Source organism: Hyalella azteca, unplaced genomic scaffold (assembly GCF_000764305.2).
Source record: "Hyalella azteca isolate HAZT.00-mixed unplaced genomic scaffold, Hazt_2.0.2 contig13505, whole genome shotgun sequence".
Lineage (NCBI taxonomy): Eukaryota > Metazoa > Arthropoda > Malacostraca > Amphipoda > Hyalellidae > Hyalella > Hyalella azteca.
Genome location: NW_025943425.1, coordinates 629,739 through 642,529, shown reverse-complemented (window position 1 = coordinate 642,529; position 12,791 = coordinate 629,739). Strand labels below are relative to the sequence as shown.

The following is a 12,791-nucleotide window of genomic DNA, read 5'->3' as shown; positions in this document are numbered from 1 at the left end:
AGTGAAAAATTTTTTGGAATAGATCAGAAAGTTTGAACTAACTAAGTAAAAAAAACCCTCATTGATTGATTTGGCCTTTGTCAAAATCATGACTATTTGAGTCTATGTCTTGCTGCTTGTCACTAAAAACTGTATAATAGTAATAATAATAAATTTAATAGCTAATACTGTTATCACAAAGTGAAAGTACCTACAAACACCATCTCAGTTGTCTCACTTTTCTGATCTAGACTGATGATCTGCTGATCATAACTACAAATTATAGAGTGCGTGCGATAACCTCATGATTATATATATTCAGATTATTGTATACGCATTTGTGTCCGAAAACAGCTGCAAAAGCAGCGACTATGAACTAAAGTAAAAGCCCCCTCGGCCCTCACCTCTGTTTCACGGCTGCGCCTCCGTTGACAGATCTAACGTTGGCCACGATTCACACATTCTGTATGAGCGGAAATAATGAATTCATTTACATTGATAATTTCACTTAGAATAGAAATGTCGGCATTGAAGAAATAGGCCCTTTGTGTATTTTGCTCACTAAACGAGAGATAGAACCAGGAAATTGATGAGAGTTCATGCAGATAATAAATTTCTGCATGCATCAATGTTTATTTTAAGTTTGCACGGAGATAACGTGAGGCAGTGGTTAATAAGGCGAGATTAATTGATATATTTGAAAACGAGGAATAAATAAAACTCAAAGACAGCATTGATTTACTATATTCTTTTAAGAAACACATTTTTAGATTGACCTTTCAGATGAAGTTAACAATACAATAAAATCATGTAGGTAGGCGATGAACGAATGATAAAAATAGCCTATAAGTATAACAGTTTCTTTCATTCACATTAAACTTATTTCGGGAATTGAAATGTAAAATTGTTTATTTCAGTTCTGTTAACAAAATAGATAGCTCGGCAGTTATAAAATTTATATAAGCCTGCACTCAGCACAATTTTTGCGGTAACTAATAACGTTCCCGATTCCTATTTATTGCAACTATTTTTCTCATTAATTCTCACAGAAAATTACGAAAAACATAGAAAATTTTCTTAAGTGCCAAGAAATGTCCAATTCGAGAGAAGGGCCTAAAATCAGGCAGATAGTTGACTGACAATCCAGTTGCGGTAGTAAGCCACGTCGGTGTATATGGCAGGCACGTTCTCCACACCACAGGACTGCGTGCCGTACGACACAATGCCCACCTGTTCACAAGGGGAAAGATTGTGTGAATTGTGATAGCTTCACAGTATGATGAAAAATTAAAAATATAGCCAATAGACGGCAAAAAAGACCACAAAATATCGTTAATTTTGGACAAATACATTCACCTTAAATGCAAGACAATATTGTAATTTCAACACAAATCTACTAATTAATCATTATTTATGCGGTATTGAATGAATATGAACATGACGGTTATCTTTGCTATTTTCCTCTCAGGGGGGACTTTTGACGCGTGTCTGTGCTCGTCCGAAGTCCTATGGGATCTCGCGCTCCTAGGGGTCGGGGATTGTTCCTGAGCGCCCTACCGCTGAGCTCTCGTTGTCTGACCGTTTGTCTCAGTTGTGGGGTTAAGTTATTATGTAGGTAGGATACCTTACATTTCCCCTCTCTGTCTCTCTCGTGCGGTGCGGGCGGCCGACGTACCGTGAAAGCGACTTCCTGTTTGAGTGTCTTCGTTTCTGATGCTTTTCACCTGTCCCTCCTTGTCACTTCGTCTCTTTGAGATGCTAACGTTGCTTCTTTCGAGCCAGCTTCAGCGGGCTGGACATCTGAGGCCTCCTGCCCCTTGTGGTTGATGAACAATTTGAGACTCTGAATAATTGAGGCCTTCCGCCTCGCTGGCGATGTTAACTTTTGACCTCCGGTGCGAAATAGCTTGATAGCTGAAGCGCTAGTGAACCATTCTACTACTTACTTACTCATTACTATTTTGTACGTTAATAAGTAATATTACGCAATGTCCTAAAACAGTTGATAACCGTTATGAGAATTTAATTTAGTAGTTATCTGTACCTGAAGATACTGAGAGCTGGTCGGGGTGGTAGTGACCATGGCAGGTCCTCCTGAGTCCTTGAAGCACGAGTCCATTTGGAACTTCCCGCCCAAACACACCTGTGGAAAACACGTTGAATGTATCCGCCAACCAAATATTTCAAATTTTTCTGAAGTTCTAAATTAGGAAGTTAGTGGAAATGTCCGTGGCTGGAGGTCGTTAGGTTTAAACGAAGATCCGATAAAGATGTTTTCCGAGCATACTTGATTTGACTACGGAATGATCAATGCTCGTTATACTTAAATGGCAATAACTTATCAAATTTTGTGTCAATCAGTCTCATTATTTACAAGAACTGCATGTAATAAATCCAGATGCGAAACAGTCACATAATTTTCAACATATGATACGAAACAGTCACATAATTTTTAACAAATAAACTACACGATCACATGGTCATAACATTTATTGAGCGAACCATACTGAAATTATCATTTTTATCAAAGAAAACGGCCTTAAATTCCTCTATAGGAATCAGACGCACTTTGAACCAAACAAACCTGGCCGTTGGCAGCAAGGCTGCTATAGTTGGCTACCATGCGGCACTGCTGCATTGGTACATAAGGTAGCAGAACCTCCAGAAGCTGGTTGCTTCTCACGCCGGCCTCCGTGTCGCCAAATCCGATGACAAACACGTCTCTGCCCTGAATGATGGTCTTGGCTGACATGCCAGGACTTGGCAAGCATATGGGTTGGATGTAAACTGTAATAAATACATTTAGATTTAGGACAAGGGTTTAATAAGAGCATACAATGTGAAGTACAGAAAAATAGTTTTATTTAGAAAAGACGTTTCTGAAATTGAAGTCATCATTACATGATGTCCATATGACATGAGGTCTGGTACTGCAAATATATTGCATGCAATACCCTGCATTAATTTTACAATTTCAACGTCCTAAAAAAGTGAAACAAGTATCAATAAAAATCTCACGCGAAGAAAAATCAACAGTTTTGTCCAGCTTGAGGACTGCTACGTCATCACTGAGGGCACCGCGCGTGTTGAAGGAAGGATGCCGGATGACAGACGAGATGCCGAAGTCCAAGGGTTCCGGAGCGCAAAACGACGAACTGCAGTCTGGATTTTTCACCAGGTTGTGTTCTCCCAACCGAACGACAGTTCTGGACGACAAATTTTGGTTTTATGAAACCCAAGGAAGTGCTGCTGCACCGATTTTCAAAAAATACTTTACAATGAGAGCTGGCTTTTTTGGTTAAGTTTAAATATATTTCTAGCCAAAACAGGCTTTTGACCGATATATTTTTTTTGGCACTGAATAGCAAGCACTTTGAAGACCACTTCGGAGAAAATTGCGGTCTTCGCCACAGCAATTACCTACAGTTATATCACTTGAAGGAATACTCTCATTGCAATTGGAGGTCAAAGTGTGTAAGCAACATCTAGATTTATCTGCTTGCTTCCACAAAGTTTGTCATCACATGCAGAGTGCACTCAAGGGTCTAGCAAGTTTGTCATTGCAGACACAGTGCACTCACAGGTCTAGCAAGTTTGTCATCGCAAGCACGGTGCACTCAAGGGTCTAGCAAGTTTGTCAACAGGTCTAGCAATTTGTCATCACATGCAGAGTGCACTCAAGGGTCTAGCAAGTTTGTCATTGCATGCACGGTGCACTCACAGGTCGAAGAAGTTCGTCATTGTAGGTACGGTGCACTGCGCGGCAGTGAGCACGTGTTGTTCAGTGATCAGTGACCCACCACAGCCCCAGTGAATTGACGTAGCCAGACGGTCGCCGGAACCTGCAACGGTTGTTTATTCGTTAGAAAAATTGAACATCTTAGCATCATAATTTTATTGGAAACACGTGGCTTTTAGAAAGAAAGAGCTTTAATTAATAATAGTTTATAAAACTTTTACATGTTTATAATATCAAACTTGTTCCTTGTTTGCAAAACACCGATGAGAGGGTTCAGTGTTATAGCACTGTTTGCATTGATGATTAGCTTGATCTAACCTATATATTAATATATATATTGCCTGCATGATGCACTCAAGTGTTTGCATGAAAAATTAGCAATATAACTTGCATCGCAGCTCCCTGAGCTTGCAGTTACTCGCCATTTGTCAGGCTCAAATGGGTCAGAATGACTTAGCTATTTGAACATTGCCCTGGTCATTTCTCAGAGTGTAGTATACCTCACTTACGCGTAAAGCCCAGCACGGCCATCCATGGGTACGCGCCCAAGGGTACAGGGGTGCCCCCATGTATCTTTTCCCTGGAGACAGCGTGACCGCAGGATGAGGGCAGCAGTGCCTCGCTGGCTGCCAAGAGAGTAGGCTTGCTAGTGGGGACTGAATGCAATGGAACAGTCCCAGCTGTCGAAGGGCAGCACACCTGCACAGATAATAATATTACTATAAAATATATTTATATACATAAGAATAAGTTATAATTTGGGCCGATACCCCAACAATAGCATGCTTCATCTGGAGTTTTACTTGCAGCTGGGAGATGTTGAACCAATATGTTGAACTTTTAGTAATGAATACTATTATCTAGTGATGATTACTTTAGCAGGATTACTTTATAAATGTTGCAATGAGTCAATATGAAAAATTATATTGAATTTCTGCTAATAATATACAGAGCTTTTGTATGACATAATCCAGCTGTGTCATACTATACACATGAAGTGAATAATAAAATGCAGGAGTCTGATTTGTAGTTAGATAAAAAATGGCTATGGGCATTTGCACCAAAGATTGAATCAGAAAAAAATTGGACCTATGCGGCATAAATAATCAGACCTTCATAAAAGTTCACAACAAAAATCTGCCAAGAATTTTATGCTCTCAAAAATGATATTTAAGAGACACGAGTTCTGCTCAATCGCTCATATCTGTGATTGCTCTGTATGTTGGTACAATAGCTGCAAGTGTCACCAAGAAATATTATACATAGTGCATACTTGGAAGCATTAATCGTCTATTGCACCTGAACATTTGCGATATATAAATGAAGCTAATTCATACTACAATGTTACTTTACCAACACGATGTTTGGCAAATAACTTCATGTTTTTTTCCGTACAAGCGTTGCAGTCAACCACGTACAATAAAGATTGAATTATTTCAGGCCACAATCAGTGACCTTATCCCACAGGACAAAATATTAAAACAACTGACACATAACGCAACAATAATTAATTACGTTATTAATTTATGTTGATCAATTATCCTTTGTGCAACAAACGGTACATCACACAATATAATTTAATTATCCTTAGAACATTACCTTTGCTCTCCTTTTTTCGAACCCACAAGTCAGAGACCGTAATCTGTCCAATCTGCTCACAGTTAGATGTCTTAACAATGCCTGCAGTTCAGCCTGAAGTTCAGGACACCGTGCCAGGAGGAGGCATGCAGAGCCTCTCTCACAACCTGGGTTCATTGGTCCATATTGATGTACTTTTTTATTTCAAGAACATACTTATAAAAATAAATGCCAAAATAAGTTTGCTAAGATGTAAGATCACATTTTTTTTCAACTGAAGATCAGACAAATAGAGACAGATACAGCAAAAAGTTTATGATGATTTCATCTTGATTTAGTTTTCGATTTTAAAATCAGACGTGTAGAGATAGATTAAGTAAGAAATATGATGAAATGTGTTAAGGCGTTTACACTATTACACAATGTACACTGAGTACAAAGAAAGTGTAATATTGAAGAAATCAAAGAAATAAGAAATTTCCTAGTACAGAAATTTCCTAGTAGGTAGACAACAATGTTTCAGTATTAAAGGAACTGTATTATGCAGACTGAGAAACAGTGAGCAGTGGCATGCCACAAAGAAGCGTTCTTGGGCCAGTTTTGTTTTTTGCTTTTATAAACAATCTACCAGAGGTAGTGTCAAGCGTGTGCTCAATGTATGCATATGACACATTAGTTTATAATACAGTTAAGGATCCTTCAAATAAAGTGCAATTGCAAGATGATCTTGAATGTTTAGATAACTGGGTTGATACTTGTCAGCTGCACTTTAATGCTGACAAGTGTAAAGTACTTCACGTTGTGAATAACAATGAACAGCAAGCTTACAGTATGAGAAGACTTGGTTGCCAAGAGAGATTAATGATTGAAAGGTCCAGAGTGGAAAAAGATTTGGGAGTTGACAAAGAGCTTAAATTTTCTAGGCATATTGAAGGGCAATCTAATAAATCCAATAAGATTTTTGGATAGATCAGATGCCCTTACAAGTTCCTAGATGCAGAAACGATAAAGCTTTTGTTTGTTGCTCCTGTGCGCACAAACCTAGAGTTTGGAAACGCTGTGTGGTCACCGAAAATTAAAAGGACAAAAACTTAGTAGAGAGTGTTACAAAGACTGGCAACAAGGATAATTCCAGGCTTGAAGGGAAAGTGTAACCAAGAAAGATAAAAGATTCATGAAACTTCTAAGCCTCTGTTATCCACACATCTGTGTGTGTGGATAACCTCATGTGGTCATAACCTCACCTCATTATCTGTGTGGTAACCTCATTGAAGTATACTCATGGTTTATACAAGGTCTCAGATGTATTACTATAATTTTAAACAGGAACAACACCAGGGGGCACATCTATAAATTACTTCTATAATACTATTATAATAATTACACTTACTATAATAACACTTCTTCTTGCTTCAAGTCACTGACATGTGGAACAACCTCCCTGATTACATTGTTGACAATAAGAGCATGAATGCGTTCATGAACAAATTAGATAAAGCTTTGGATAAATATATGTTCAGACTTGAAATGCCTAGCACCATCTCAAACCTGGTGGAAGTCTAGTAGCTATATCAAACTATTGTCAGTTTTCAAAAGATCAGGTCAAAGGAACTGTTTTTATATCTCATGTGAACAAGTCACAATAAGTACAAGAATCGGCAAAAGGCCAAATCAGGCTTATTCTTCAGTGCCAATATCACTACAATATGATATGATATTACATGATATGAATGTATAGAAGACAAGGTAATGAATAGTGAAACAAGAGATGCATTCCAGCATGTGGGCCTGGCAAACAATGATAGGTTTTGCATCTTACAACCCAGTCAAATTTTTTCATTAAAAACATAATAGACATTATAGTTAAATGACTGCTTCAAATAAGAATTAATTAGAAATAAAAGAGTGAAGAAAGTTCAGCATAAAAGTGATAAAATTAATGAAAGATTTGTCATAAAGATAGATTCTCTTGGATCAGCATGCTGAAGTACATTTATTACAGCAAAATTTGATAGTAAAATTGGAAGCTTATTTGAAACAAATGTAACTAAATTAGACTAAGAGTAAATATATCATCTCTAATGACTGTTTTGCAATATGATATGTCATCTATAAATTCATTAGATTTATTTATGCATCACATTGTTGCCGGGTCTAAAATGTCTCGTGCCGTAGGTGAGATAAACCTGTTATCTGCTTATTTAACTAACAGCCAACAACCCTACTCTGAATGAAGGAGAATGAAAGACTGGTTCTAATAAATTGAACTAAAATATGGGACAGTAAATAAACACATAACTTAATAAAATTGCAAATGAAATGGTTGTTTTAATTTGTAAAGTGTAGTGAAAGTGAGCTACTTAGTTGCATATAAGGAGCATGGACAGGTGGAGATGAGTAGATTCAACTGCAAACAGAAAGAACAGAATAAAAATGCAAATCATGAATGACTGATAACCTGATGGGATGTAGAATGTAAACAAAGCAAGAACCATTAAACTCCATAAAACTAGTAGCAGCTCATCTCCATATTGTGAACTTATCTTTAAAACTAATAAGTACTCAAACGAGGAGTGAATTGAAAAGAATCACAAGAGAACAGAAAAATAAAGGAACACTGCTAGATGAATTGTGAACATGACTTGCTGGAAGTAATTATAACCATAATCCAATATAATAAATTAACTTCTTCAACTAACCATATCAGTCAGAGATGAACACAAACACAGTAAAATGCAAGGGAACACAAGAAGTTGATATCAATGAAATTAGCAAAATAACAAGGACAACTTAACCTAAATTATCAATGAATAAATGATATAAATTTATATGCCACTCACCAATGCAACTGAGTGCCCAGGCTGAGATACTGAGTAGGAATCCAAATACTTAAAGAGTGATAATTCAAGTTTGCAAATTATACTTTGGTCATCTACACTGAAAAAGATAAAAATATTGAATTTAATTTAAATTGAGTTGGATTGAGAACTGAAGAAATATGATAATATTAGTAAAGAAAGACATGAAGGTTGGGCTACACAGTAGCCTAATTTAACCTCCAGTAACAACATCAACAAATGACTCAGTAATTCATACTTTATTTTCAATCCAAAAACATCTTCAATGCTCAGAAAAATAAGTACTTGATGTAAATGGATGCAATAAACCTCTGCTATTTACCTTGTCCTGTAAGTCTCGTGGTGCTAGAGGAGCCGTGCGCACCACACGACATCGCCAGCAGCAGCACAGCAGTGCAGTGCAATGTGACATTCATTGCACCACATCTTAAGATAATTACTCCCATTATTCAGTTACCATGTAATTAATTATTACATCTGCAGTGAAAATAGAAATGGTTGAGAGACCTAATTTTTTCAAACTGGAACTTTTTTTGCAGATTTGCCTACCAAAAAGTCCACTAAAATTTAGTTTTGAACAAATCCTAATCTAAAGCTTGCTTCAAGTAGTATTATCAAAGCATTCAGAGTCCTGTTTGTAGGGTCAGATCAGCAGTAGCCTTCTAGATCAGAAGTAACTTCTAGAAGAGAAGTATCTTTTCAGATCAAAAGTATCTTTCAATCAGAAGTAGCCTTCTAGATCAGATTTATGCTTCTAGATTAAAAGTATCCTTTTATATCAGAATTATCCATCTAGATCAAAAGCATTCTTCTAGACATGGCCAAAAAAATAACTTTAGCTGTCTTGTTGGAAATCGAGATTACGGTATTGCTGACAGATGCTACACAGTATTATCGGGGGAGCAAACAGGGAATTGTGTTATTCCAACAAATGTTAAAGATTTTACACCAAGAGTTGTTTGTAAACTTCAAAGTAGACCTGCAAAATTCTTCATCATAACCTAAGATATTGTTACAGGGGGCATAATTAAGCTAGGTTTTAGCACATCCCTTACTGCCTTCTCCCATTTAGCTGATTTTAACCTATTTGATGTATTCATTATTAATTAACAATGCCATGTATTCTCTTATCTCGTTCCAGCATCAATTTATTTTCCATTACCAGTGTCATTGCCTTGATGTGAAGCTGTGGTAATTTGTCTGATCAATTGGGAAGTCAGAAGGCTATTATTACTAGTTAGAAGGACTATTGCCTAGGTGAGTTCACTGATGATGATGTTGTTACCGGAGGTTTAATTAGGCTACTGTGTAGCCCAACCTTCATGTCTTTCTTTACTAATTATCATATTTATTTAGTTCTCAATCCAACTCAATTTAAATTAAATTCAATATTTTTATTCTTCCAGTGTAGATGACTAAAGTACAATTTGCAGACTCAAAGTAAAGTATCATTCTTGAAGTATTTCTACTCAGCCTGGGCACTCAGTTACACTGGTGAGTGGCATAGAAATTTATAGCATTTATTCATTGATAAATTAGGTTAAGTTGTCCTTGTTATTTTGCTAATTTCATTGATATTAATTTCTTGTGTTCCCTTGCATTTTACTTTGGTTGTATTCATCTCTGACTGATATGGTTTAGTTTGAAGAAGTTAATTTATTATATTGGATTATGATTATATTATAATTAATTCCAGCTAGTTATGTTCACAATTCATCTTGCAGCATTATCTCCACCTGTCCATGCTCCTTTCATTCAATTAACCAGTGCATTTTCATTACACATTCTAAATTAATTCAATCCTTACATCCAATTCACTAGCATATTTTCATTACACATTTCAAATTAAAACAACCATGTCATTTGCAATTTTATTAAGTTGTGTGTTTATTTACTGTCCCATATTTAAATTCATTTTGCATTAGAACCAGTCTTTCATTTTCCTTCATTCAGAGTAGGGTTGTTGCCAGTTAGTTAGAAGTAGATAACAGGTTTATCTCACCTGCGGCGCGAGACATTTTAGACCCGGCAACAATGTCCCTTCAGGCTAATGGTAAGATGATGCTAAGTGTCTGAGCATCACTGTCTTGCTTAAGTCTTTCTTACTCAAGCTTCATTTTCACAATTTTCAATAGAGGCTTTTGGTTCTTAATTTAACTGTTGTCATTGCAATGTAATGTTTTTCTGAATGTACATTTTGTTATGTTCTGGTATTATGTGTTTATTTAGTCTGTACCAGCTATTCTGTCATATGTTTGTGATGCTTTTCTAAAGTGCCGATATGATTCATTAACATTTTTAGTCAAGTTATATTATTTGTTCAGTTAATTATCTACAGTCATTAAGTTCAGAGTTTTAACCTTGAAATCTTGATTTGTTCATTGTACCTTCATTGACTATGATTCTGTTTTCTGTTCCACTAATTAATGCTTCAAGCATGTTTATTGTCTTAATTGGCATGATGGCCATGAATGGTTAAATTACCTTAAAATATTTCTCATGTTCCAAAGCATTGTCACGAGTGTTGCCAATTTAATTCCTGTCAATTAATTTTAGTTATGCTTTTCAGTTAACTGGCACACGAACCACCTCCACCTGCCCATGCTCTAATTTCTAGTACACTTTTAGAATCCACTACACATTCGCAATCCACACATTACTTTTATTAGTCATTAATACCCTTAGAGTTTGTTTTGTACTTGAGTCGCGTGTTTTGGTTAGTTTTGTACAAGATCCCTTAATTAATTTTATAGAGAAATTGTTTCATTATCCATTCACTTAGATAGTTACCTCTAAATTCATAAGCAGACAACTAGTTTGTCTCACCCGCTAGAGACACATGGTAACAATGCCTCTTTCAATCTCATACCTTTATAAACTACATAAGGTGGAAGAAGCTCCCCTGAAGCGGTACCTGCAAACATCACTGAATAGCTGGTCTTGCTGAAATTCATCACCCTCTCAGGGTATTTAATCCGTTGCCTGAAGATCATCTGGGACTTCCCAGGGTCGTTGGTGAAATTTGTCTCATGGTAGTTTATGATATTCGTGTCAGGCACGCCTTGCAGCACATGGGCAATGGTGTCAAAAAACTTGTTGATGACTTCAGTTGAGATCTCTGCCCTTTTTTTTGGTGATATTCTGACACATTCTTGTAGAGAGCAAGTGCTTGTATTGGGCAATAAAATTATTAACCCAGTCAATGCCAGGCAGATTGTTTTTGAAGGTGGTGACCTTCCTGCCACTCTTATTCAAGAAGTCCCTTACAATCATTCGTATCTCAGGATGGGTCAGAGGGCACCCCCAATCAGCCAAAACAACTAGGTTTTGGGCGATGATTCTTTCTTCATGCACAAGAAGTGATGTTGCGTGCCCCATATGAAGAAAGTCATGAGTTGCATTCCCTGCAGTCCTGCGTTTTCCAACATATCTATGCAGTGTATTTCGAGGCACATTATGTATTTGCGCTGCATCTCTAATGGATATGCCATCGACAATTACACTGTCTACTGCCAGCTTGATATCAGCAGTTGTACACGATATCCTTTGTACAAGTTTCCCTGTGGGCTTATAATGTCTCACCATTTTAATAGGCTCAAGTGAATTTTCTATAAGAGAAAAAGATCATAAAAAACCTGAAAAATAAAGGGATCATTTAGAAACAAGCATTATATTTTTGGAGAAATAGATCATAATTTAGGTAATGTATTTTTCATTCTATGTTGCCCGGTGCACAATTCTGGCTACGAAATGAGAATTCTTATTTACTGGAGCCTTTACTAACCAAGGTCATGCTGTGAATGTGTTTTTGGGGGTGTCCCGAATAGCCCCGGGGTGGTGTCCCGCGTAGCCCTGCCATGCAGAAATGGCTGCCATTTTTTTAATGAGATAGGCAAATTCCGTCATTTACGTTTTCAAGCCGACACCTGGGTGCAACTTTTATCTAAGTAAAATTTTTTAATATGGCAAATTTTTTTTTTCTCCAGACCATAGCAGAAGTAACTTTTCAAAATAGCATTTTTCACCATTTTTTTCAGTAATTTTTCAAAGCTAGTAAATGTAGTATTTTTTTACTTCCTTTATCCTACATAGATAGGAAAAATGTTGACATTTACGCCACTATATTTAGTTTTGCAATATTCCAATTAGTTTTGCTACTAAAAGTTTTATGCCGTGTCGGAGGACTGTCCCGAGTTACCCCGCCAGTCCCGAGTAGCCCCGGTTGACGGTATTTCATTTCCTGCCATGCTCTCAGGACAGCACAATATTTTTAGATACCACTTCATGAACAGGTAATCAAATCTGACCTCCAGTGGAGGTATATGGGCTTCAATCTCCAAAGATGATATAGGAGAGGTGTTGCAAGCTCCAAGTACAATTCTTAGTGCACTGGACTGAATTACTTTGAGCTTCTTTGAGTGTTTTGATGCAATATCATCAAGTCTGAACAATATGCAGCCATACTCAAGCTTGCTGCGAATGAAACTTATGTATACCTGCCGGAGTAAGTCTTGATGCACCCCAGCTGCTACCCGAGAGGGCTCGTAGAGGCGCTAGTCTGCACACACAATCATTTTTCAGATGTGCAATGTGTGCCTGAAAAGTGAGCTTAGGGGCATCAAAGAGGATGCCCAGAA

The 12,791-nt window shown here is 37.0% G+C and overlaps 1 protein-coding gene across 1 annotated transcript; it reads right to left on the bottom strand.

Moving 5' to 3' along the window:
- Positions 1-706: 706 nt before the first annotated feature.
- LOC108680937 (phenoloxidase-activating factor 3) lies at positions 707-9,427 on the bottom strand. Its single transcript, XM_018169870.2, has 8 exons — positions 8,477-9,427; positions 5,318-5,463; positions 4,228-4,417; positions 3,701-3,821; positions 2,998-3,185; positions 2,564-2,766; positions 2,024-2,122; positions 707-1,209 (listed from the first exon to the last, which is right to left on the bottom strand). Exons 1-8 carry the CDS (start codon positions 8,598-8,600, stop codon positions 1,099-1,101), a joined length of 1,182 nt encoding a protein of 393 aa, XP_018025359.1. The 5' UTR covers positions 8,601-9,427; the 3' UTR covers positions 707-1,098.
- Between the last annotated feature and the right edge of the window lie 3,364 nt (positions 9,428-12,791).

Bases quoted from the DNA above. Each gene is read 5' to 3' on its own strand.
- LOC108680937 (XM_018169870.2), bottom strand. From the start codon at position 8,600: ATGGGAGTAATTATCTTAAGATGTGGTGCAATGAATGTCACATTGCAC. The intron at 5,464-8,476 runs GTAAATAGCAGA...CAATGAACCCAG, and splicing joins CACGAGACTTACAGGACAAG to GTTGTGAGAGAGGCTCTGCA. The intron at 3,186-3,700 runs GTGAGTGCACCG...TTTGTCGTCCAG, and splicing joins ATGACGAACTTCTTCGACCT to AACTGTCGTTCGGTTGGGAG.